The sequence below is a fragment of the Pimephales promelas genome, chromosome 25 (genome assembly GCF_988280905.1).
Source record: "Pimephales promelas chromosome 25, fPimPro1.hap1.1, whole genome shotgun sequence".
Lineage (NCBI taxonomy): Eukaryota > Metazoa > Chordata > Actinopteri > Cypriniformes > Leuciscidae > Pimephales > Pimephales promelas.
In genome coordinates this window covers 19,878,153-19,905,243 of record NC_142793.1, presented here as the reverse complement: position 1 = coordinate 19,905,243, position 27,091 = coordinate 19,878,153, and the positions used below count along the sequence as shown (strand labels likewise).

The 27,091-nt window shown below is 37.3% G+C and overlaps 1 protein-coding gene across 6 annotated transcripts in view; it reads right to left on the bottom strand.

The window, feature by feature from the left end:
* Nucleotides 1-27,091, bottom strand: part of ptprz1a (protein tyrosine phosphatase receptor type Z1a) — a 48,830-nt gene that overhangs the window by 7,208 nt on the left and 14,531 nt on the right. For 2 of the 6 annotated variants that reach the window (XM_039657741.2, XM_039657742.2), the window contains exons 3-17: nt 24,618-24,689; nt 19,189-19,368; nt 16,670-16,821; nt 16,416-16,511; nt 15,721-15,787; nt 15,153-15,310; nt 13,069-13,219; nt 10,237-10,421; nt 9,974-10,100; nt 8,245-8,285; nt 6,086-8,147; nt 4,461-4,605; nt 2,475-2,560; nt 1,875-1,960; nt 80-100 (exon numbers count right to left, since the gene is read on the bottom strand). In XM_039657741.2, coding sequence (XP_039513675.2) covers nt 80-100; nt 1,875-1,960; nt 2,475-2,560; nt 4,461-4,605; nt 6,086-8,147; nt 8,245-8,285; nt 9,974-10,100; nt 10,237-10,421; nt 13,069-13,219; nt 15,153-15,310; nt 15,721-15,787; nt 16,416-16,511; nt 16,670-16,821; nt 19,189-19,368; nt 24,618-24,689 — 3,629 coding nt within the window. Of the gene's footprint in view, nt 1-79; nt 101-1,874; nt 1,961-2,474; nt 2,561-4,460; nt 4,606-6,085; nt 8,148-8,244; nt 8,286-9,973; nt 10,101-10,236; nt 10,422-13,068; nt 13,220-15,152; nt 15,311-15,720; nt 15,788-16,415; nt 16,512-16,669; nt 16,822-17,403; nt 17,610-19,188; nt 19,369-24,617; nt 24,690-27,091 lie in introns of those variants that run through there. The other 4 variants (XM_039657743.2, XM_039657744.2, XM_039657746.2 and 1 more) reach the window with 3 other exon arrangements.

Below are 27,091 nucleotides of genomic sequence, written 5' to 3'. Positions count from 1 at the left end.
AAACGGTGCAGACATGTGAACATCACAAATACATGCTAAAGCTACCCAAGCAAACAAATTAAAGGGAGATGTAGCTTACCTCAAAATACTCTTTCAATATCTAATGGGGGGGTGAGAATGCAAAAAGCAATGAAATATAATGACAAACCAGGCACCATTGATAAACAAAACAGATTAAAGCAAAAGCATTGACAGCCTGGGTTGGATTCTGTTCATTTTAAGTATGCCGATTGACCACACGTTTCAGCACTGGATGCTGATTGGTTAATAGAGCAAAACAACTTTAAGAAATAAAGTTCCATTTTCAAGAATCAAATATAAAGTCATATAGTGCAGTTATGAAAAATAAAACGGCAATTTTGAGATACAAAGTCATAATTACAAGAAATAAAGTTGCAATTGTGAGATATAGTCACAGCTATGAGAAATAGTCATAATTGTGAGACATAAAGTTGCAATTATGAGAAATAATTGCAATTGTGAAATATAAAGTGGCAGTTACGAGATATAAAGTTGCAATTACAAGAAGTTACAAGTAGCTTTTTTACATGAGCCAGAAAGAGTCTTCATTTCTTATAAATAATTGTTACATATAGCGCCGAAATTATGAAACATAATTGCAATTGTGAGATATAATGTTAGAATTTCGAGATATAAAGCTGCAATTACAAGAAGTTACAAGTAGCTTTTTTATATGAGCCAGAAATAGTCTTCATTTCTTATAATTGTTAGACATAACGTCGAAATTATGAGAAATAATTGTAATTGTGAAATAAAGTTGCAATTGTGAGGTATAATGTTACAATTTTGAGATATAAAGCTGCAATTACAAGAAATTACAAGTAGCTTTTTTATATGAGCCAGAAATAGCCTTCATTTCTTATAATTGTTAGACATAACGTCGAAATTATGAGAAATAATTGCAATTGTGAAATAAAGTTGCAATTGTGAGACATGCTGTTACAATTTCGAGATATAAAGCTGCAATTACAAGAAATTACAAGTAGCTTTTTTCCTCTGAGGCAGAAAGAGTCTTCATTTCTTAAAAATCTTTCAAATCTTTTTCTGTAATATTTAAAAATGCTAAAAGGTGGAAATATACCCAAATTATATATATATATATATATATATATATATATTTTTTTAATGAAATTATTTCTCTTTGAGACTTATGTGATGAACTGTCAATTGAGGTTTTGGTTTGATCCAGGGAAATTTTGTTCTAAATTTCTGTAAGAGTTACAGCAAGTCAAAATAAATGGACAGAATCCAAAGCCGTGCTGTCATGGATTGAACAGAACATGCATTTAAACACTACAGTTTGCATTGTGTGTGTTTTAGCCTGCCACAAAACACATATCACTAGTGTGTGTGTGTGTGTGTGTGTGTGTGTGTGTGTGTGTGTGTGTGTGGAGAATAAACTTTAATTCAGGCAGAAACTTCTTAGACACATCCATCACTTTTTTATAGGTATTGCTTATGACAAGAACTAATAAGTTTACTGCCTTGTTTGTGTCCAATTAAAGCTTGCTTGATTTTTGAGTGATCTAATCAAGTGTAAATAAATGAATGTTATGGTGAGAATGTACTATCTGACACTGATTAATGATAATTAAGCTGAAACTAGGTCTTTTTGTGCACCTGACTGGAATAAAGAGCTGTGTGTGTTACTGACCTAATTATAAATCAAATGCATTATCAACAACCTGGTTCATGCATCAATGGATAGAAACAGCATGATCGTGCCTGAATGAACCAAACAATTCATTTCGAAGACATGCCTTAATGACATGTTGATCTGCTACATCAAGGCTCGTATGAGACAGCTGTCCCTTGAAGAGTGTCAAAAGAGAGGGGGATGATGGGATACGAACCTCAAACTCTCGGGAAAATGAGTTGGTGTCGTGAAGGTCAGTCACATGCTTTAAAAATTTCTTTACTGACTGGGGTTCATGTTCACCTGGAAGTGCAAAATACAAAAACATATCACTGAAAAAAAAGGCATTTATGAATGCAATTATGGTGCACACTGGTCAGAGAAATGGCATTAGTGGCTCACAATAATGTAAAAAAAACTGTTTATGGCCGTATTAATTTATATGTTGGTCCGTTTTGTGGGAACCAAAAATGTCATGTGGCCAAAAATAAAGATATCGATGATATCATGATTATAATTTGTTTCCCTGCATGTTGGTGATCTGACAAAATGATTACAAGCATTTTTTATATGATAAAAAATTAAAGATTATGAATTGATATTGAATTCTTTTAATGAAGCTTTTTCTTTATTATATCAAATGTCCCTGACATTTCAAACTTTATTCCCCCCAACAAATATTATAATTATTTCAGAACTGTATATTGTGCTTATCATAGAATAAGTCATTTAGTATTTGACAAGCAATAAATTAACAGATAAGATATAGTATCAACAGAAAGTCCCTGTTATGATTATGAAAAAGTGTGTGAGTCACCTGTAGGGCTCAGCAATGGTGAAGAGGAAATCACCCTGGGTGATGTGCTGTCTTCAATGTAGAAATGAGCAGTCTGAAAACATTTCCTGCAACGGCATAAAACACTTTTTCTTCACCAGCACTTTATGTTCCAAAAGTACTTTGGATTGAATGGCATATAAAGTGGATGTACTACGCAAATTTCCTTCACACAAAGTTAATAAAAACACATACATGGTTCTCACACACAAGCTTTGATTATTTGCGTGTTGTTGTGTCTTATCCACATATGTGCTTGAGACTGAACACCAAGCTTAAAAAAAAAAAAACCCACAAAAAACACATTCAATCTAATCCACAACACGTTTTTAACAGGACTTCCTTAACCGGAAGCTGTTTTGTCTAAAACGTAAAACTTCTTGGAAGGGATTAGTGAACACAACGATGGGCGACACAGATTTAACATTAACGTTTCAAGATGCCCCGTTAAGTGCGCATCTGTCTGCTCCCTAAATGAGCACCATGTAGCTACAGATGGACAAGCAGTCGTACATGCCCGTGTTCTGCTGAGATTGAACCACCCACGGCTGCACTAACAAGGCACGAACATGACTTGGTCGTGTTGAACATAATCACGTGGAGGTTCTTTCTCCAGCCTGGCAGCATGTGTTCCCTGTAGGCCCACAAACAACAGATCAGCATATCGGAGATTTAATCACCAGCTCCAAGATTACCGATTTAATCTCCTCGCAATCTTCACGGTGTAACAACAAAAAGTCAAACATGAGCAATATGCTGAAGGGTCAAGAGGCACGTCGGAATGAGAAATGTACAATCTTGTGATGCTAAACTGTTTACACATGCGAGACATGTTCTTGATGGGATTGCCAAAGTTGCTTATTTCACGGTTGGGAATATTTGAAGGGAAACAGGATTCCAGACTTCCATCCTGGTGTGGAAGGACCATTTTTATCGCTTTGGTGGGAATTCTGGCCGGTTTCGCACACACACACATAGACCACCGCCACATCATGGCTTGTTTATCTTGCTTCCCTTTGAGGTGGTCCCTCACCCGGTGGGTGTGAGATTGGGTCTGTGCCCAAGATTAGACCCCCATCACAGACAGACAACATGCTTCTCATGGGGCCACACTGCTCCCCCTTCTCCTCCTTATCGGCGATTGTTATGATTATGGATTAGTAACAATATGATGGAAATCATGAGCAGCTGTCTCAGAGGAAGTGTTTTTTTGTTTTCATTTTCCAAGTCAGCTTTGAATGACCAATGCCAAAACAGAGTTTACAAAAAAGCTTGCTAATGTCAAAAATATGATGAAAATATTATTTAAGGTCAGCAATATATGTATATATTAGGGATGAACAATATATCGGCCACCATATCGGAATTGTTCACAAAGTTTTTATGATTTTATCGTTATCGAGCCAATAAAAAAATGTGGCCGATATATTAAAGCTGATAAATAATGTATTATTTCCTTCAGCCGAGACACTTCAGATGACCACTGTTCACCATAATGGTTTTTAATTGCTTGAAATATGATTGGAATCACTTCAAAAAAGGCAAATATGGTTAAGTACTTACTATTAAGTCTTATAGGCAATGTAAAATTATAATGAGAACATTATAATTGGTTTCTTGGGACATGGATTTTAATGGTGAAACTTTTGTTTTTTTTAAATCAAACTCTCAACAACATTACATCAAACATTATATAAAAACTGGGATTTAGATTTATCTGCCATCCAATATATTGCTTATCGGCTTTCCAATATAAAGTATCATCAGTATCGGACAAAACTAAGGTTTATATACAGTAGTTGTATCCCTAATATATATATATATATATATTATAGATTTGAATATACAAAATATAAATATATAGAATTCTATATTAAATATAGTTTAATATTATTTAATATATCCCTATTATGAAGTACAACTGTGCTGCAATTGTTTTGTGAAGATGCTGTTACCTATTGGACTTACCTCCAGTAGATAAAAATGCCAATCAAAACAATGAGACCCAGGAATGTGAGGGTGGAGACCACAGCCAGAGGAACCAAAGCCTTCTTCTGCCGCTCAATGCTGCTCGACAGGCCCACCCGCGACTCATGACTGCTGTTACTGGCGTCTAGGAGTTAAAAAACACCCTCCTCAGATCAGAGCATTCTCAATAATCAATGTGCCTTTAGAAACAGGACATTCATTATCTTATCAGACTCATTAAAAGACTAATTAACAAAAAAATGTATGATATACATTGGAAACAAACTCACCTTGTACGATATGTTTTTTTACACACCTTGAAGTCAAGGGGAACTATCCCACTTCATGTAAATTATAACAGAAATTCAGGTTAATCTTACTATAGCACTTAAGTGACATCATTTGCAAACCAGTAGGCCTTAAAGACATGAGTAATTGAGGAAAATAAATATAAGTAATAAATATAATAAAAAATAAGTCAATAAATAAAAAAGGGTTTTAAAATCTCAACGTTAAATCAATAGTACAACCAATGCTGTTTATAATGACGACAAAGAAAAGCCTTAAGTTTTTAAAAATTGTTACACTTTCCAAGTCAAATCAAAACACCTTTTGTTCTTTAACATGATACTGAGGTCAAGGATATTGACTCAGATTGTCTTTGACTCTTAAAGACCCTATAATCAGTATGTCACCCATAAGGATTGGCATAGTACCAATTAATCTATTCCATCAGAAAAAATTGGAGTGGGTCTGACACTAAGAAGCTAAAGAGTTCATAGGTCATAATTCATTGCAGACAGACACGTTTGAGAGATTAAGACTTGGCCTAGGACTGTCTGAGATGACCTCAGCATCCCAGCCAAAACACAATGCTGCCAATGCCAGCTGTCACTTACTAGTGACTACATATAAGAGTTTTGCTGCCCTCTTCTGGTTATTCCTCTTCTGTGTTATCCCATGGAGGCAAAAATCAGCAAACAAAATTAATTTAGGCAGTTGTTCTTGTTTCTCAGAGCTAAACCAAATCTTAGCTCAGATGCTAAGCCTCCATGCGGTTTAAATTGCTAGTCAAACTTTCTATCATATAACGCTTGATAAATCTACTAATTGATCCCATAAAAAATTTCTAATGTAATGGCTAATGTGTAACCCAGTAACATGGATTCGTCTTGAGATGGAAAACATGCTGTTGGTATGTTTCTGAGGACAGATGTGAGCATGCTAATACACATTTTTTGCAAATAATCACATGAACAACATGCAAGACAACACAGAACACAGGAATCACATGGGACTAAGACACATATTGTGATGATGGGATTTTCCAATAAGATGATGGTTCTTTAGTAGCACATTTAGCCTAACTTGTCAAAAGCTTTAATGTATTCGTTAAATAAGGACGCTGTAGAGAGCTCTTCAACTCTTACCTTCCCAGCGGACTAACACTTTCTGCATGTTTTAGTTGTTTAGGTTACATTTGTGGGGGATCATGGCATTCATTATTTAGGATGAATTAGTTGTCCTCGAACCAAGAGTTTTCAGAAACTTCAAACTCTTCACTGATGATTCACTGAGCATGGCTAAATCAAGAAGCACCTTCAGGAATGGACCGAGAGCTTTACCTTCCACTGGTTCCTCTTCTGAATCCCTCTCAGTGCGCTCTGGAATACTGAAGTCTGAAGACGTCTCACTATCGGTGAGGTTTTCCCCTGATCCGCTCTCCTCTTCCCCACTTCCTCGTAGAGTCCAGGACGGACTGGGTCGCAGGGTTACCCTGAAGTCTGTAGCTTCACTCTCTGTCCCGTTCTCGCCCTCGAAGTAGAAGGAGGAAGAGTGCTCCTCATTCCCATCATCTCTCTCATCAGGAGGCACCTCTGTAGGAGAGGCAGTGGTGATATATGGGATGACACTCTCATCTCCAGATGCTGAGCTCTGGCCCCAATCTAAATCAAGGGCCCAGCCCGAGGCACTGTTCTCCGGATGCCCATCCGCGGAGTGTGTAGGAATGGCACTGGACTCTGGAGCAGAGGAGAGTGCAACGGTTGGGGGCACAACAGGGACAACCACAGAGATGGATTCAGGGGCAGAGGTTGGCGCAAGGGTTGGTGTCATCACAGGAGTAGGCATGGATCTGAATACTGGAGTAGAGGTTGATGCAATGGTTGAAGATCTTATGGGAGTAGGTGCTCCCTGTGACTGTCCGATCGCACTTTTCGCAACACTGCTGATGGTGGCTGCAACAGAAATCCCGAGGTCACTAGAAGGCTTGGTGGAAAAGGGAAGAGAAGACAAAAGAGCCTCGGCACGAAGGTCCAATTCTGTGTTGCTGCACAGAGGAGTACCAGTGGACAGAATTGAATCTAGATCTACAGGACTAGATAAGACACCCGAGAGACCACTACAAGGGGAAAATCCCGACGTAGCGGAGGGCACCAGGATGTTTGGAGAGGCATGCAAAGAGATTTCACTAGATGCTAGAGAAGAATCTACGCACTCCATCGGCAGGCAAGAGACCCCAATGCTACCTGAGAGAGAAGCATCAGAGTCAAGGGTTGTCATCATCAAAGAGTAGTCTCTAGAGACAGGAACCGAAGGCTGGAGATTGCCCAGCATGGACACAGTACTGGGGCGCTCAGAGGGGTGTAAAAGGTCAAGTTCAAAGTTTGGCTGCATGGAGACAACCGAAGCAGTCGCTTCTGGTAACGTTTGAGGGGGAAGAGTACTTCTACACTGGGGGTCTGCCGAGAAGGCCCCAGACAAAACATCATCATCACCATCATCATCATTACAACCACCACTAGAGACAGGCTCCATGTCTAAATAAGACACGGAGCCGGTGAGGAACAGGGTAGGGTAGGAAGGGGAAGGGGTGATAGACTGTGCACCACCAGACACCAGCATGGAAACAGTGTACGGGATGTCCCAGTCAGGGAAGGGCTCAGACAACACACTGCTTAAGGAGTAGGGGGACACGGGACTTGCATGCATGTAGGACAAAGTGTCAGATACAGAGGGGGCATACGAGGCGCTCTCACCATTTGACACCGGCTGGGTGGTCTGCGACAGAACAGTGCTGAAAGCGGCAGTGGTTGGAAAAGGCAAGCTAGAAGTTGTAGGCCACAGAGGGACCTCAGGGGGGAAGGAAGAAGTTGATTCCATTGGGATTTCATGCAATGGGGCTACAGTCACTGAACTATCCCCATAGCTGTCTGATTCAGTTACAGATCGAGTCACTTCCTCAACCCCCGAAATGTCTATTGGAGCTGATGTTACAAATCTTTCAAAGGTTCCACTTGTTTCAGAGGCGACACTTGCTGTAAAACCTGAGAAGGTACTGCTTCGGCCATCAGACTCTGAGGATACATCTGCTACAACACTATAACTATCTGGTCTAGTGGTCTGTTCATCTACAAAAACTGTGGTGGTTATGGTTGCAGGGGTGGTAGGTCGGTCTGTGTATTTCACTGTAGGTTTATCCGTGTACATCACTGGAATATGATGATCGTGAGTCTTCTGGGAGTCTTCCACTGGGAGTCTTCTTTGAGTCCTCGGTGTTGTCTTAACGACTGGATGGACCGGGCGCTCTGTTGAAGTAACTCTGGGGCTGGTTGTGGTGGTTTGGAAAGGATGTGAAAGCTGATTTGTATCAGGTCTGATCAAAAAGGGGTTGATGTAATATTCTTCCTAAAAGAGATAGAAAGAGCAGCCATGTGTTTAGTTCTGTCGTAGAAACCAAAAACACCTAACAAACCGTGCACTAAAGTAGCATTGACATAGTTACCTCTTCATCATATTCAAATTTTTCAGCTTCGTTGTCTGCATCTGAAAATAAACCAAACATAAGAGTTATAATATGATATGAGTGAAAGATTCACAGTACAGCTACAGAGAAGTACTGTATGTTCTGTATAGCCTTTATAACAAGTTATAACTTCTATATACAATAGTGACCAATAAATTCAAAATAACAGTTTCCCATTAGACATGTACACAAGAACACACCTCAGATATTTTGAAAATCAGTCTGTGTTTTACAATTTTATCCTTAATAGGCAAAGATACTTGCATGCTTGGGGAACAAAAGTTGAACACACAAATTGGTTTTCAATGTGTATTCAATCACAAACAAAAGGGACATTTTTAGCATTTGGTATTCTCTGTTAATGCTGAGAGTACAAATGTTGAGAAGGAAGGAAAGGTCACCAAATAGGGCATTTGTTTAGGTCATTCTTTGATACAAAGAGTGCAAAAAGGAGCAATCTCTGGGTCAGAGGGTCGCTTTTGATCACACACATCACACGACAGGAAAGTTTGGACACCTTCATGCATTTAAAAGGCTCCCAACACACAAAGATGGAGAGAGCTTACAATCTATTGCAGGCCCTTACCTGTCATGGGATCAAGCTCAATGACACAAATGGTGGAAAAGACCCCAGAGATTTCGTGATATGTGGACAAGATCGGTTTGTGAAGCATGGAAACATTAAAAAGTAGAACATTTGTATGATTTTATCAGATAGACTGGCCTCATTACACTGATGTAAACCCAATCCACTTTTGACATTTTCATATAGTCATGAAAAAATGTCTTGTGACAACACATATATTCAAGGACACTGAAATATAATGACAGGGACTTTCAGCGAGACAGATAAGTTTATTATAAATCAGTAAGCTCAATACAGATGTCCCAACATTCCAATGAATTATAAAAGAACACAAAAAACACAAATTATCCATTGAAAACATGCATGTCAGTAAGACCGGAAAAAAAAAATTATATAGAAGGAAATTCAAAATGCAGATAGTGATGATAAAGAATAAGATAGACAGACAGAGAAAAAAGGAAAACACACCCAAAGAAAACTGACAAAGACAAAAAGGTCTAATATATATATATATATATATATATATTATATTAAGTTCAATTTAATTAAAAGATTAAAATAAATTAATTAAAAGATCAAATATTAATTTTATTATAAATTTAAATATTCTACTGAAATTGCCAGCTTAATGTGAAATCAATTTTGGTATAACATTGATATAACATTATTCATTACAGTACTGGATTTCATTCGAAAACACACCCTATGCAAGTACGTGAACACAAACTGGTTAAGCAAACTCAAGTGTGTTTTTTCTGCGATCTGAAATGTATAAGACCCAAGGAAGTCTTTAAGACCCAGAGAAAACTGAACATTAGCACAATCTGTGCATGCACTTACAATGTATAGGTCAAGCATTCAGATCTTTGTTTACATAAATGTGTACTTAATGTGTAAAGTTTGTTTCTGGCTAAAAGCTGTTAACCACTCAAGGATTCTGTCCGTTTCTTCATAAGTCTTAAATGGCACCATAAAATTTTTCTGGACAAGGTAACTGGTTTGCAAAGGATCAATCTACTACAGTATGAAGCATTTGGCTTTTATCTAACATTTGCAGTGGGATATGAGTGTTTTAAACTTATTCTCCACGGATGCGAGGGCGGCGGGCGCGATTGGTCTTACCAGGATCATCCAGGGGAATGTCCACTGTCAGCTGGTCACTCACTCTGCCATACAGACCATTGGTGCACACGGCAACAACTTGCACCATGTAACTGGTGTTGGCAACCAGGTTCTGAATGATTGCCCCCTGGTGGTGAAAAATTCATCATAATTGATATGCGTTATCTGTTGCATTTAGACGAAATTCGGAAATGTGACCTTCACGATGGAGGCCTAATTTTCAAGATTCATCTGACGTTTATGGCAAAAAGTGAATGAATTACCACGTCCTGGTCTCCATCGGTCAAGTACTCTAATGCAGATTCATCATCACCCTGGGCTGGCCGGTAGGTGACGGAGTATCTCTCTATGCTTGCGTCGTAAACGGCACGCGGCCTCTCCCAGATTACAAGCATACTGGTGTAATTATGAGCGTTGACTTGCACGTTCTCTGGCTCTGAACTGCAAACTATGACAGCAAACACAAACACATAATGTTATATTAAACAATGGTGCCAGGTGAAAATATGCCTGTAAATAACATGCAATATCCAAAATAAATATCCATACGATCTTAGAAGAAAAGGGTTCCGTATGGCACTTCACATTTACAGTACAAGCTTTTATGTGTTTTTCATCACATAATAGGATCATTTTATGTAATTAATTTCTCTTTATATTATTTTATAGGGTTCTATATTGAACCCCATTTGAATACTACTGTTCAAAAGTAAGAGTTCGGTGAGATGTTTTAATGTGAAAACAGTAATATTATGAAATATAATTTAATATATATTTAAAATGTAATTAATTCGATTTCTAAATCTTTTGTAACATTATACATGCATTATGTCACGTCAGAACAAAAGTGTCCTATATAAAAGTATTAAGTATTAATGTCTTTTTTAACTCAGATTAAGCATTTCTGAGGCTTCACTTATTGGATCAAGTTATGAGCTGGTTTAAAAATGGTTTACTTAAATCCACTTAATAATCATCACCCTCAGAGTTCTCAATAACAGTGTACTAATGTGTAATATTTCTCATCTACACCGGCACTCAGTTTCTTTTTTTAGATTAACTAAAGAAGTATTTGTCTGCCAATCATTAAACTGGTTTGTACCCAGAACATTATGTGTTTGTTTCTTAACTAATATAAACAATTGAGGACATAGTAAACATATTAAAAATATATAATATGAGTATCCAAAACTGCGCAAATATATCCTTTTTTCCAGAAATCTTAAATTTTTGTACAAGACCACAGAGCATGAGTTAAACCTCCATCATCATTTTTACACATTTAACCCAAGTCTATACAATCTGGAATCTGGAATCCAGTAAAATCGGTGCACAATCTTAAACTGTATAAGGTGTATCATCCCTAGATGCTGTTTTAACATCCTTTAAAACTCTATTCCATTCCTCATACTCGAATATCTGATTTAGATCTCGTTCCAGTATTTTTTACCGGCAATCAGTTTCTAACACAAGAGGGCAGAAAAAGCCCAAAGATGAAACTATCTTTCTACCAAACCAGTTGATTCCCAACCAAAGTACTTTAAGTCCCCCTGAAGTCAATAATTGTATCACTTAAAACCCATCTTTGATCATCGAAATCAATTATTTAAATGTTTTTTACTTGAAAAGAATTCTTCATGCCTTAAAATAGCTTGAACATAACTCTACACCCTTGCCTTATTTAGTACACACGGTTCTATGAAAATGCAAATTAGCCCCGCCTCCACTCACTCACACCAGGTCAAAGATCCCAAAAAAACCCATTCAAAAATCCCATAGACTTTAGGTGCAAAAATGCTAACTCACTTCCTTTGGCCTACAAAGTGATGTGATAACTTCGGCACTCTATTAGGAAACATGTTATACAGTACAGAATACAGTATATAAACAACCAGATGCATTTACGAGTTTGAACTGAATTCAGTCGGTGCAAGTGAAGGGTGCAAACAGAAAAAGATAGTTTCCTAGCAACTTAAACATGTTTTGATACATGAGTCAGAGAGACAGAGATTGATGTGAGTGAATAGTAGAGTAAACACTGTTAATACGGTGAGCACGGTGAAAGAGAGGTTACAGTAAGTAAATCTGGTTTGCCTGGCTGCTTTCAGCTTGTTATGCTAGTCGGAGATTTCACCAGTCTCTCGGTATATGAAGGATACATATATAATAAAAAACTACAAAGAGTATCAATAATTCAAATGATGAGCGTAAATCTTTTTTTTTTTAGTTTAAATGAAGTCTGTGAGTCTTTACAAAGTAATAATGCAGCATTAAAGCTGTAAAATGACATGCCCCAGGCGCTGATTTAAGATAAAACACGTGTTGGAGAGTATATATGTTTGAAAGGACACCAGTGGGACATTTTCCATTGCCAGTGGCCACTGAAAAAACAACTCCCACGTGCCAGTGATTATCAACCCAACAGAGTTCGCCCTGTAGCGGAGGAATCTGAAATGGGGGCATCGATGTTCCATCAACGATCTGCTAAAGCGGAAAGTCTGAGAGCAAGCCAGTACGGATCTGTAAGTGGTGCTTTAAAATGAACAGGTCGAACTGAGTAATAATAGATTTATGAAACATCTAATGTTACCATTTTCTACAATCACATTATAAGTCCTTTTATGTTTTTACAAAAAAAATTGTAAATCAATTAATTGTACTAATTTACACATTTAGACAATGGTAGTTTTTCAACATTAACAAGAAGCTCCAAAAACCTTGAGGGTAACGATATTTACATATAAAATAAAACAATTAAATAATAACCACAGCCTTTTGATGGATTGTTAAAACCATTTTAGATCTACGAATTAGTGACGAAAACGCTGTGAAATAAGTGGGAATCATCCCTAAAAGGACCAAGCATTGCGCATGGCTAAAAATGGGCCAAATGTCTGTCTATATTTATAAATAGAAAGTAGGAAACTGTCTAGAGGGCTTCATTGCATTAAAATAGAAACCTTATTTAATTGGGAAGCAGTTGTTTGGGATTAGAATCGTGTTGGAAGCTAATTGGATCCATGACCCTCAAACTGCCAGACTGATTTAAGACCCTAGTTTGTTTACGCATGTATGTGTGTTTGTGAAATACGTACTGGGAGTGTGGACCTCCTCGATGCCAGTGTAGGATGAGAAGACTTGTCCCATAAATTGCTCCTGCTGCTCTCTGTAGTTATTCTGCAGGTAATCCATAAGCATGACATATCCAGCCTGCTGCATGGTCATCACCTCACAGAACATCTCCAGCTGTGGACACACGGTGACGCGGATTAGACAACAAAAGGGGCTTTAAAATAGAAAAGCAGTTAGCATCTTTGTCATATAAAATGAATACTCTTCATAACACCTTCATTATTTATATATTTGCTGTGTCAGTGTTCAGACCAGGAACGTGATCGCCTCGCAATTTTTGGGCTAGTTGAAATGCCCCTTAGTTTGTCTATTTTTGCTACGAAAGTAGTTCCAAACAATGCCACGGACAAATGAACAGCTCCTTGTGTGTCTCTGGGCACCACACATTCGTGTTCCTGAAAGAATCTGTGTTTTGGAACGAATCGGTTGAGTGGATGATTCACTTACACACTCATGAAACCAGTCTTGTTTGTTCCTTAATGAATCACTATTTTGAAACAAATCAGTTGAGTGAATGATTCAGTGACTGAATCATAAAGACAGACTTGTCTGTTCCTGAATGAATCAGTTGCTGCGTCCGAAATCTTATTCTGTATAGTAAGTACAACATTTGGTTTGAAACTTCCTCTGTGACCATTAAAAAAGTATGATCTATATTAGAGTTGTCAAAAAGTACAAGTTAAAAAAATTGGTATGATAAACTGGTATGATCCCATTTACTACCTTACAGTATTATAAAGCTTGAACTAACCTAGCTAAAACAGAACTATTGAATCTCCATACATTAAAAAACTATAACACGCAGTTTTTATTCAACCTTAAACAAATACAATGTATCCCAGAGACAAGATGTCCTCCATTATGTTGACATCAAAGCGCTGCTCTTTAATGTGTGAGTCAATGTCATTCCCATTGTGATGTCATCAGGAGTGGGAATGTTACCTTGCGGTAAAGCTCCTGCTTTCACCATGCGTTTCAACTGCAGCTTGTATTAACTTGCTTGCCACTCGAGGCGAACAGCCCCGGACTGAATGACACACACTACAAAGGCTGTATTTAAGCATTTACAGTCTTTTGTTACATGTAACTCTATGCTCGCTCGCTCCCTCTAATTCCACTTAATGACAGTTTGCTTTGTGGCATCCAATATCACGATAATCAAAAATGTTGATGTCTTCCTCTTCAGGAGGGAGTTGGCATCCTTTTTGTGTGAACTTAGTATTTAGTGTCAAAAGCTCAGCTAACTTTATTATTATTTGGCATGACTGAATGTACTTCTAAGAAAGCAAATGTCAAATCGAATGTAAATGTGTCAACAGGAAATGAAACGGATCTACACGTCAAAGTAAAATAACACTTGCAATCCTAATTGATGTTTGAGCTGTCATGTTTGGGCGTGTGTGTGTGCCATTTCTAGATAATTATTTTCAGTTAGTGAGTGTGTGTCACAGAGTCAGTGTTGCGCAACAGACGCCAGATAACAAATACACAGTCACAATATCATTCCAGGTGACGATGGCCTCAGGGTTTCAATTCCAAAACAACTTACCAAGCTCATTAGCTGCCAGTATTTACTTTCAAAAAGTAAACAAAAAAATTCAGGTAAAACTATTCTAGTCAAAACAAGGTCATTTAAATTATTTATGTGTGAAATGTTCTTTGTGGGTTTAAGGAAATTGTGTTTAGCAGTCTGTCACAGTATTCAGACATACATTTATCTTTTATATGCATCGGTCCCGCCATAATCTGTTTATCGTCTGCGTTGTCAGAGCTTTTAAATAAAGAGTTGTTCCAAACCTGTGTGGCTTTCTTTCTTTAGTGAAACACAAAAATGTGACATTTTAAATAATGCGCTGGTTGCAACCGTTAAACCGTTCAAGTTTAAGAAGACAAAAATTGTGTCCTTTTTGAAGCTTGAAAGCCTTAGTCCATCATGGTATATCATATAATTCCTTTTTTGGGAGAATGGACCCTTTAAATCTGTAAATAACTCACAGTTATATGTGCTAGCAGGTCAATGCTTTGAAAAACTGTGCATGAAGCTGACCTGAACATCTGAGATGGCCACTGTGTTTTTGAAGACGATCCACTCTACAGTCTCAGAGCAGGGAGGAGTGGTCAGAGAGCCGTTATAGATGAAGTACTTCTCCGTGGAGTTGGGCAGGAGACCCCGCAAGGTGAACGGAGAGATGGGACCGCTCTTTCCTGACCAGAGAAAACAGGAATTGTTCACACAAAAAGAAAATAGTGTCATTATTTATCCACTTTCATGTCATTCCAAACCCATATGACTTTCTATCTTCCGTGGAGAAAGACATTTTAAGCCATCGCATGACTACAGATTATAGAGCATAAGTCCACTTTTATGGTGCTTTTTGAAACTTGAAAGCTTTGGTTCAGATTTATTATATAATATTATGGAAAAGAGCGACCAAACCAGTCTGAATTTATGCTTTTAAGTTCCACAGAAGAATTTTATTTTTTGGCTGAACTGTCACTTTAAGGGCCTTCGGACATGGAAGAGCTTAAAGAAGCCTCATGGAAAACATGATAAATATTGAAGAAAAAAAATGGAATATGAGCCCTTTAAATGTAGATATGAAGACTGAACGTACCATACCGGCTGACACTGTTGACTGCATCAATGATGGCCATGTAATTTTCATTATCATCAGTACATGTCTGTGGAGAGAAACATTATTTAAATTGCATGATAATTGCATAATAAACAAAATACATGATACAATCTATGGCCAAAAGAAAGTGGGCACCTGAACACTTCGAAGTGTTTTTTCGAAGCATTTCGAAGTTCAGACTAAACGCATTTAAGATTTCATGAGAAAAAAAATCTGATTTTGCATCTTAACCACAGCTATTTGCATTCAAAATAAGACGCGTTCATACAAGCTTCACTTTCAAAACATGGAGGACCAAACTGGCAAAACAACACAACTTCATGTTATTGCACATGAATTATACCAGAATAACCTCAGGGAAAAGTAATATTATGAAGGTTTAGCTACACATTGTGGATACACTCTTCTCTTGTCAGTCTTTCCCATCAGAATAACCGTGAAGAGGAGTATTTCTGAAACTGATTTGTACCTCAGGCTAAATGCCAGCCGGGGGTGTGGTGAGGTTTTGAAGAGTGCCTAAGCCTGTCTAAGATTATTCATTTGATGGAGTGAAGATGTTCAATACATAAAGACAACAAGTATGTAATGGAGACACCAGCAACAACACCACAATATACAATGCAGCTATTTAGCTATATATATATTACTTTAAAATAATCTAAAATGATTCTTACCTCAAACAGCACAGCCAACGCTGTGATCTTTCCTCCTTCTCTGAGGGCCTCATCGAGGTCACTGAAAACATCTGCATCGTAACAATATATCTGCATCTGCACCATAAACAAACAATTTATGTAATCAGCAATTGTATACATTCACTCATCGAATGAAAATTAAGGTATAATGTGTAGTCAGCTAGCCTAAATTTATCCTGATTAACAAATACTGATTTAAATTGACATCATTTTATTACGCGAGAGTAAAATACCTCCAGGGGGAATTTGTCTCCATTGAGGCCGTGCTCTGAACCATCAGAGGAGGAGTTGCACAGGCCCCAGTGGAAAGTGATGCGTCCCACCTTAAACTTGGACCTGAGCCCCCCTCCGCTTACATAAAACTCTCCTCCCACATCGATGGCCACTGGAGACAAACAACACATTACAGAAAGTATACAAATATCTTTGAATGGGAACGAATGGGAAGTTTCTCAGGGAAACGCAAAAAAAATGTGAAAAATATTTTTTTCTCCCATCCCAAATTTTTTCACCACCACGTCCCTTTAGGGCAGGGCTATTAAATCGAAAATCGAAAATTTGAGGTGGGCCGGTGGGTTTAGCTTATTTATTTAAACATAACAGTATCAATAAGTAAGCTAAAGTAAACCAAAAAAAGTATTGCATTTACTTGCAATGTGGTACCCAACAGTGTGCAGACCATAATAAATAACTTATTTACATTTACATTTACACACAATGAATTATATATTACTCTACCCCCTAATAAATCTAATGCAATATAAATAACTATAATTGTGACAAAGTCCTAAGTTACCCCTGTGTCTGTTTGCTTTATATTCTTTTTTATAAATGTTTGTTTCTCATTATTGGTGACTTTTTCTAGTCTGAGGTGCACATTAGACTGATAAAAAAACACTAAGAGATTTATTTCTTTATTTTGGTATTTACATAAATCATTAGCTTTATCCTCATTTGCAAAACTAACCTTCTGGGTTCATGTCTGCAGCATGGTTTCCAGGGGGTGTGTCTAAGAGGACAGGCGGCCTTCCTGTTCCTCATTTTATGCCATCCCAAAGAATTCTGGGTAGTGTAGGCATAGTCCATTTCTCAATGGGCTATTTTTTTTCTTTTTTTTGTTTCATGTTTTATTGTTTATGTTCATTGTATGTAGAAATGTATTTGCTTATTATTCGTATTATTTTCCTTGTATAATTAATGTTGTTGATGTATTTTGAATATTATTTTCAAGTGTAGTTATGTATTATGCGTGTGAACATTATTTAATTTCCCTATTACTGTAAAATGGTTGACCCTTTCAGTATAGACCATTTCACAAGATGTAAACAACACTGGTCCAGAAGCACTTCCTGTTTCAGTTTGTAACTGTTTTCTTTATTTCACATGTAAAGAAAACATCTTAAAGATGTTTGTTTAACTTTTTGATTCAGTTTTAAATGTTCTGTTGGTTGTATTTTATCCCAGCTTTTATGTAGTGTTAAAAAACTGAAACAGGAAGTGCTTCTGGACCAGTGTTGTTTACATCTTGTGAAATGGTCTATAAAGGAAAGTATGTTTGTCTGTGAAAGCAGTTCTGGGGCTCGTTCTTCGTACGTCGCTAACTCAGTTAGCTGGATTTGATTGTTGGCGATTTGCCATGATCTTGGATTGTTTGGTTCTTCGAAGCTCATCCTGGACTTGCTGTCATAGCAACAGGTCCGTCAGCTTGAACCTGCTCGCGAGCAGGCTTATTTCATGTTAGCAGGATTAGATTGCGACTGATACAGGAAGTCCTTTAGAGCAGCGCGATAGTGTAGCCTGATTTCTGAGATTTATTTTTTTTTTCTCGTGAAACGATCGTCGTGAGGGTGTCGTTTAAATGCATTATTATTTTGTTGAAAATGCACGTTAATGTTCGATTCGATGTTGGGTTTGCATTGCCCTAAAATTCTTTGCGAGTGGCTTCCTTTACACTATTGGAGATGCGGAGAACTTGATAAGCTTTCTGTCATGCCATTCGCAAAGTTTACCTAGTGCTTAGTTTTTTTTTTTGTTTGTTTTTTTTTTTTTTGCCAACTTTGGGTATATTATAATTTTTAATGAAGATAATGCAATCATGATGACCATGCCGATTATGACTTTCAGGCTTAACTTACGTGATTGGTGTCACTTACGTGACTGCACACACGTTCCCATCAAGGCCTCAATGAAGGGATTTTGTGAGCAGAAAGGGGGCTTACAGTATAAATGTGCAGCCACGCAACTATTACAATTTTTAATATTATATCAATATTTTTAAAAGGCAGTTGACTGAGTAAAATCTCTTAGATGGTGTGTGACCATGTTCCATATCACAAATCAGTGTGAAAGCAAAATGGCCAGGATCTGTGTATGATGACTCAAGGATTTTAAGAGATTCACATTTATGCACATTATTTGAACGTGGTTAGGAAAATTATAAATATCAAACTGTCACTGCGGCCACGCGCATATCTAACCAAATTTAGCCGCACCAGCAGAAAATAGGAGGAGGGAGGTTGGGGTGCCCTTGGGCCATATGGAGATGACTGGCGGGCCACACTTGGCCCGCGGGCCGCCAATTGAATAGCCCTGCTTTAGGGGCTCCGTACTATATCAGGGTATTCTGACAAAATAGCAATTATCATTAAATTTCAATATATATTTTAATATTAAAAAAGAATGAAAAGAAATTTAACTTCATACATTTAAAAATAAAATTATTTGTGCCATATAAAAAAACTGTTGTTTTCACCTGTTTTCCCATCATTCTTTACTGTAGTGGAGTCTGACGTCTTTTCCGCCCATCCCTCTAATCTCAGCTTCTGGAAATGAATTTTGACCTGCGCCAGGCTCTCCTCAATGTTTATTGGTGACTGTTTGGCATTGTTGCATGAAGGGTATTTCTTCGCCCAGTTATTTTGGTTTAGAGTTCCTGTAAGAAACAGAGTTCAATTGGGTAAATAAACCTCTTAAAAGCATTCATAAAAGTTCGAGGGTGACCGTCTGCTTTTAAAATGCTTTAGATGCTTCGATTCAGACACATACACACTATCCAAAAACCACATTCACAGACAGACACACAGGTGCATCAATAGATGTATTGAGTGGTTGCTGGTGGGTTAATCAAGGTCCTCTCTCTGGAGGTTCCTACGGCACAAACACAGAGCCCACGAACCAGGTCACCAGCAGTTCTAGGTCACTCTCATTAGCATGTCAATAGCTGCATTACAAACCCCCAGCTGAGTCATAAACACTGCTGTACAGTACACACAGTACAGTTGAGTCAAAAACAGCAGGACATGCACAACACAAAGGCTGTTGGGAGGCATTAAACAATGTGAATGTTTAACAATATGAACAATAATTTCCAAATCCCTGTTAACTATGGTAAAATCACTGTAATGGACACTCTTAAGTGGCTTGTTGGTTGTTTTAAGCATTTAAAATCCGCAATTTGATAAAGGCACAGATGCATGTATGCATACATACAGTTGGGGAAATAATTATTTGATCTCCTCGCCCACTTACAAAGAAATAGGATTTAGAATATAGATTGCATCAAAGCAGCTTCACAGTATCAATCAAAACATAATAACAATGTTCGTTTCTTCATTTCCACTGTACATCCATACATAAAAAACTACTAGTAACATAATACAGACTAAATGTATATCCAGATGTCCAGAACCATGTACTGTCAACCTTTACTTTTAACCATATTTAACAACGCATAAAAATTTGCATATCTGTTTATGACTATCATTACATTCAATAGAGTAATAATAGACTTCATGCTGATGGGTTTTGACCTGCCATCCATTCAGACTCCAGTGGACAGGGATAATTGGATCCCTGACAAGCTGCAGCAAGTGTAAATCAGAGGAGGAAAATGCCAGTTAAATGTTTTCACTCTTTCATTAGTTCTGTCACTTCCCTCCCTCTTCAGCGAAGGACTTAAGAGAGAATAGAGTATAAAGACTCGAAGCTGTCATGTTTCATTTGAATATGTCGGTATTTGTTTGTATCTCTAAGAAACATCAGAGTTAGAGAGTGTCTTGTGTAATTGAAAGGGAAAAAAAGGATATTGAGAAAAAGAACTGACGCTGCCTTACAACCCATTTTTAATCAGAAATCTTATGCTTTTTAGAAATAAATGCTTTTATTTGTTCCACTCTTTTTGATGAATGGATTTTAATCAGAATATAATCATCAAAACATTCAACAACAAAGCACCTATTATGGTTATTGTGATCATAGACAAAAGACATGGAAAAAGTGTTTCAAACTCATGTCTGCACAGTTACTAATACACAAACCAATACACATTTCCATTACAGCCTTACAGCTGTCAAGAGAAATACAATGAGTTGCTCGTTAAAAGGGTTATAATATATATATAACTGTAATTTTTTCATAGAGAATCAAATGTTTCAATTCAAATACTAAGTATACATTCCAAATCTACTGTGACAGGGTTAAAATAATAAAGGGTCAGTACAACGAAACTACTAGTTCTCCGCAAATCTGTTGTTTTGATGGTGGTTCCCTAACATACATATATCGCCCTGGTACTTTGAGCCTGAGGGTTAAAATGATTTTTAAATGTTTCTAGCACAACTCAGAATGACCATTTACTCAGTACAACTCAGTGAATACCATCTCAAATTATTAAATTTCCATTTTTTTAACACCATCAGTTAGGTTTAGGGTCAGGTTAAGTGCAGGTGATACATAATTTTCAAACGCAACCTTTTTGTGCATCAAACATTTCATTTACAAACTGCCATGATACATACAACCAAAGTTATAAAACATTAGCAGATTTACGTTCAATAGTTTGTTTTGGATAAAACTGAACACACTTTTAGTGACACTCACTGGACATTTCACTTTGAAAGTATCGCAAAATGTGCAAGAAGCAACACTGTATCATTTTGCAGAAGTGGGCATGTTTTTCCAATGAGTCTGGGTTGCAATTACATCATGAGAAAAGAAAACATGCCATGCTGTACTGTAAATAAGGCAAAATCTGTGCCAGCAACTTAAAGGAACACTCCACCCATTTGTATTAAGATTTCCATTGTTAGAAATCCATACAATTGAATGGTTGTGCAACACGATCTCATTTTCCCCTGAGACGAGATAAATCCGCTTTGTACCTTTTTCACTTCCTCCTACAATGATGCAAAAATCGTAATTTTACGTCATTTGTAGGAGGAAGTGTGAGGGGGGGGGGGGGTTCTGTAAAGACTACAAGCACTAAATCTCACCCTTTCAAACCCGTCCATAGGGGGTTGGACCTAATGCGCTATCACATTTTGGCAAAACAGACCTATCACAGATCAGTGCCAGTGCATCTGATTTCACCGGCAGAAACTTTTTGAAAATATGGACGAAGGTACTGAATACGCAGACGGATGCATTATGGATAGGGTTGGGTACCGAAACGCAGTGCCAATAGGGAACCGGTTCCGCCGTAAGCGGTAATAGCCAAACCCGAATAAGAAACAAAATTTTGGTTGTCTGAAGCCCATATAGAATCACGCCAATCCATTGGCTGATGGCGCGGGCGCCGCCTTGACGCTCTTACGTCGTCATATTATATTAGCGCACATTATCTGATTTCATTGTGTGAAATGATTTCCAGGCGGTAGAGTGGAGCTCAACTCTAGTCTACATGGATGGGCGGAGTAGTGGGAGTGGCCTGCGGAGCTGAGCATTGCAATGCACTATGGGGATTGTTGTCTACAATCCACAAGCACTAAAAAGACATTTTCTGCCTTTTATCGGCCAAGAAGGACCCAAATTAGAAATGTATGATACTAATCTACTACATGTATGACCCACTTTCAATATATATTCATGTCTCCATCAGTGGAATTACCCTTTAAGTGCACAAAGTACATTTCAATTTACTACTCATACTGTATCCTGACTAGCTCTGCAAGTTTAGTATGTCAGAATTAGCGTACAGGGATTGATTATTCACGTTTCAGTGTCTTTTAGACATTATGAGCGATATAAATAGGGGTCAGTAAAGAGGAGGGGCCACGGTATTCTGGGTAATGCCGATGAACAATATCTCATCTGCATGACCGACCGACCAACCGCCTGCCTGCGCCCAGACGCTATAATGCCCCTTTGTTGTGCAAAACTTCAGTGATACCCAGATCTGTTTTGTTGTGACGGGTCGAAGACAAGCTTTAAAGCTGATAAACTGACACTTATCATCCAAACATAGGATCATCTTTCCTAGATTAAACACCTTTGCTCTGAAACTTTGAGCTCCTGTCCGAAGAATCATTTTCCAAAGGAATGATCTGTAAATCATAGAGAACCGAAGCTACATATCAAGAGTGCACGACAATAAGCAGAATATCAAATCTGGCCTACTTTCGACAACAAAGCAAGACTGGGGAATTCTCCATTGTGCTAGTAATGGAAAAGAGTGGGAGATGAAAAGATGTGAAAAAAATGTGTCAATGATGTTGATACTTTTTCTCTTCCCAAACTTAAATGGGCCATATAATAAAAACAAGATTTTTCCTGCTGCTTTGAAGAAGAAAAAACCTCCCTCCTCAGAGTAGGTCTTTTCCCTACTTGAACTAGTTAACCCTGGGTCATTCTAAACCCTGGGTTAACTGAATCCTTGGTTATCTTACTTCAGGTTTCACACTGCTCATAATTTACCCAGAATTAACAATTGATTCTGGGTTTTCATAAGGTGATGTTTCACACTATACATTTCTAAACCATGGGTCTTTCTTTGCACATTCAAATTGACATTTTCCTGTAGAAACAGCTGTGTATATACATTGCATGGTGTATCCGTGACTGCACAAATCGTGTGAATATTGTTGTAACATTATAACACTGCATCATTTCTTCCTCCAGAGTAGGGTTTCTTAACCACGGGTAAAAAGCAGTGCTAACCCCGCATCTAAATTACAAGTATGAACTTTACCCGGGGTTAAAAGTGGTGTTCAGAACGGGGATAACCCGGGGTTAAGCGCAGTGTGAAAAGCCCTTATGAAAACTGAGAAGCTAAAATGCTACATGCTAATTGTTTACAAATGGTCCTGGTATTGACGTCACAACCTTCAACACATTATGGGGCTTTTTACAAGACACTGTTTTCAACTAAAAATGGAAATCTTTTTAATATGCAGTTTTGGCCGTTTATTTACACGGCAAAAACACAAATATGTGAAAACAGTGATGTTATGAGCATGCGTATTACGTGTTCAGTCTATAGGCGCGTAGTCTACAGGCACTGGCCTGCATCGCTTAAAAAAACAGCGCATTTAGTCGTTTTTGCGGATCCGTGTGAATGGGGAACGATTTAACAAAGTTGTCGTCTGTTTGCGAAAAACTTTTCAGTTTTTTAGTACATTGTTGTTGTGTAAACATACCCAAAAAATAAGATTCTTCACATTTTTCTAGGGGCGTTTTTACTCATTTCAAAGGTGAAGGAGGAGCCAATCATAATCATTTGCATAAAGTCTTAAAGGTACAGCAGCAAGAACATGATATCAGAAATTCCTGGAAAGTATATGTTAAAAAGTCAAGTTAAACCAGTCAAGTACTTGAGTAAAAGTACAGATACCCACTTCAAATATTACAGTAAAAGTACTCATTTTCAGTTTTACTTGGGTAAAAGAAAAATATATATTTTTTATGTTCCATGCTTTTGAATTATGGCAATACTGATATTAAACATCAACTAGTCAGTGTCAAAAGAATACAAAAATACATATGATTTCATACACACATAACAAGAAAACAACCTTAGTTTTACAATTGAAAATAGTCTTTCATCCTTCAGGATACTAGAAACACATTAAAGGAGCCACAACTTGAAGTCATCCTGCATGAACACCCAAACACACCCTCTAAAATTTGACATGCCCTGTCTGGGCGAGAGCAGACAGGACCTGTAATTTAGGCCATATTAACCCTGAAAGCCCAGTTAGGAGATACGGATGAGTTTAATCTGTGGCATTAAGCTCTGCATGCTTAGACACAGATGATCCCTAAACCTGAGCTGGCATGGGGGAAGGATGCCAACAGTGCTTCACTTCAAAATTTCTGTTCATCTTTACAAATTTGATACAAGTCTAATCCTTGATTTAATCACTATGCATAAATAAAAAAAATATCAATCCTGAATGCAACACTTACCCGCGTACGACCACTCAATGTTTTCTGAGAGTTTCTTCTGTGATCTGAATCCATATGCTTCTGATACATCCGCTGAAAAGAAAACAAATGTCAGATTATTCTGTCAAAAAGACTAAATAACAACATTTTTGATAAGAAACACATTTATCCAGAATAGAAATGGTAAAATGAAAGGTTAAGTCAAGTCCATTTTATTTGTAAAGCTCTTTTCATAATACACATTGTTTCAAAGCAGCTTTATAGTAAATTATTAGAGCTGGGCGATAATATACTTTACATTTTGCGATGATATAAAAGTAATCAAGCAGAATTTCTTAGTATTTGATATGTCGACCTTTCAAGAAAAATGATTAAATAAATACTTAAATAGTAATTATAAATAATAAATTACTATTATGAAATGACTAAATTATTTGATTAGTAGTCAAGTCAAGTCAAGTCACATTTATTTATATAGCGCTTTTCACAATACAGATTGTATCAAAGCAGCTTCACACTGATAACATGAAAGTAGCACAACACAGATCAACAACATTGCTAAACACTAAATAACCCTAAAAAGTAAACACTAAATAAGTAGTGACAGTGCTGAATCCTTCTTATTCGTTGTATGTCATAACGTTTCTTGGTATTATTTTTAATGCAAATCCTAAACTTTATGTGTATAAATTAGATTCTATTTTCAGGAATCACAGTTTTATTCAATCAATGCGATAAAATATTCTTGTTTATTTTAAGCCATATTTAAAAGTATTATAAGTTTAAATGTCTTTTTAGCTTTTATCAAACCTTATAAATCTTCAGATTTAAAAATGTGGCATGGCTGGCGAATAGTGATAAAAAAAACTGCTTAAATTAGCTATTAAACTGCTTCAAAAACAGAGATCAATCCTTAATTTCCTAATTTAATTTTGTATAGTATTAAAGGTTTGAAAATACTGCAGTTAGGTTGTGATCCGCAACATAAATCGTGTTAGGCAATGACAGTGCCAAATTCAAATGGCATAATTGCATTAAGAATGCAGTTATGAGTCAGTAAGCACAATATGGCAATCATTGAGGATGTGAGTTCAATGGAAAGGCAACCTCTATTATTCTCTTTGTTCAGTCTTTTGCCTGGTGGTTTCATTCACTTGACTTAAAAAAAAGTCTCTTTTATTGTCAGAAGGTCGTCACCCAGGATTTTAAGGTAAAAGATCATCTGCAAAGTTCTTTCTCATAATCACTTCGCTCTCACAAAAACGTTGATCTCCTGCTGATCAGTAAGCTTTGCTCTTTTTTCTTTTCCTGCCTTTTTAACTTCTAAATATAAAGTCCTCCAATCACATGCCATATAGGACACAAATACATCAAATCAATCCTTGTCAAAATACTAAAGGATTCATTCATTTAGTCCCAGTTTTTAAAAGTTTGCATTTTCAGGCCCCCAAAACACTATTGTCTTGTAAATGAATGACCAAAGCGCATATAAATTTTCCCGTTTTTAGTTAAAAAAATGGTGTTTTGTAAACAGCCCCTAAAAGCCTTCTGTGGATGCTCTAATTAATTAGCATATAATAGCCAGCATGTCGATTGCATGTGGGTCGGACCTCTGATCCATAACTGTCCATAAATCTCAGTCTCACCACTGCAACTCAACAAACAAATATAGAACAAATCAGATAGGCAGCAGGAAAGCAACAACAGAGAACGAGCCTTTAAAAGAGAGTTTTTGATGGAGGTTTTTCTGAGTGGTTTGAGTGGCTAAACAAGTAACATTTACAATACCATTATAGGGTCATTCTCAAAATATGGTCCTGCGAGTTTTCAGTCCATATAAACACCATATAAAAGACATCATTAGATATTAAAGAAGAGTAAATGTGTAGGTTATCATATGTTTAGTGATTTGAATAAGTCATATCAGACATTGTTTCCTATATCTGATATACCACTTCTATGACATTTATAGTTTTATTTTATTCTGGCCAGTGGTATGTATATTTTGACATTATAGTTCCTATATTGTGCCATGGGGATTGAACAAGATGGCCACCAAGAGAACGGACTTGCCTTTAAGACGGTGACATTTTTATTTCAATGCTCACCGTTTAGTTCTAGGGCAGACAAGAATCTCTATTAAGCTGTCAACAAGTTAAACAAAGTTGAACCACACAATCTCTCCATTACTTTAAAGCCAACGTCCTTTTTTGGTTTCGGCAGCCTACTGCCAGTGCCAAAACCCGACCGTAATGCTTTTAAAAGATGAAAGAAACCTCCCTAAAGAGGGCCCTGTCCCTTGGGAAAAAGAGCACAATAAAAGCAACAATGGCTTTGACATGAAACACCTTTACACCCTTAGCAAGGATACCCTACACTGAACAAGTTTGCAGAGGGAAACTGTCCGCCTATTCACTAGCAACAGAAGAACAGTCTTGGCTCATCTTTCTGTTCGCTTTTGTCTGTCTGTCTACACATTGGTTTTGGTCCTTTCA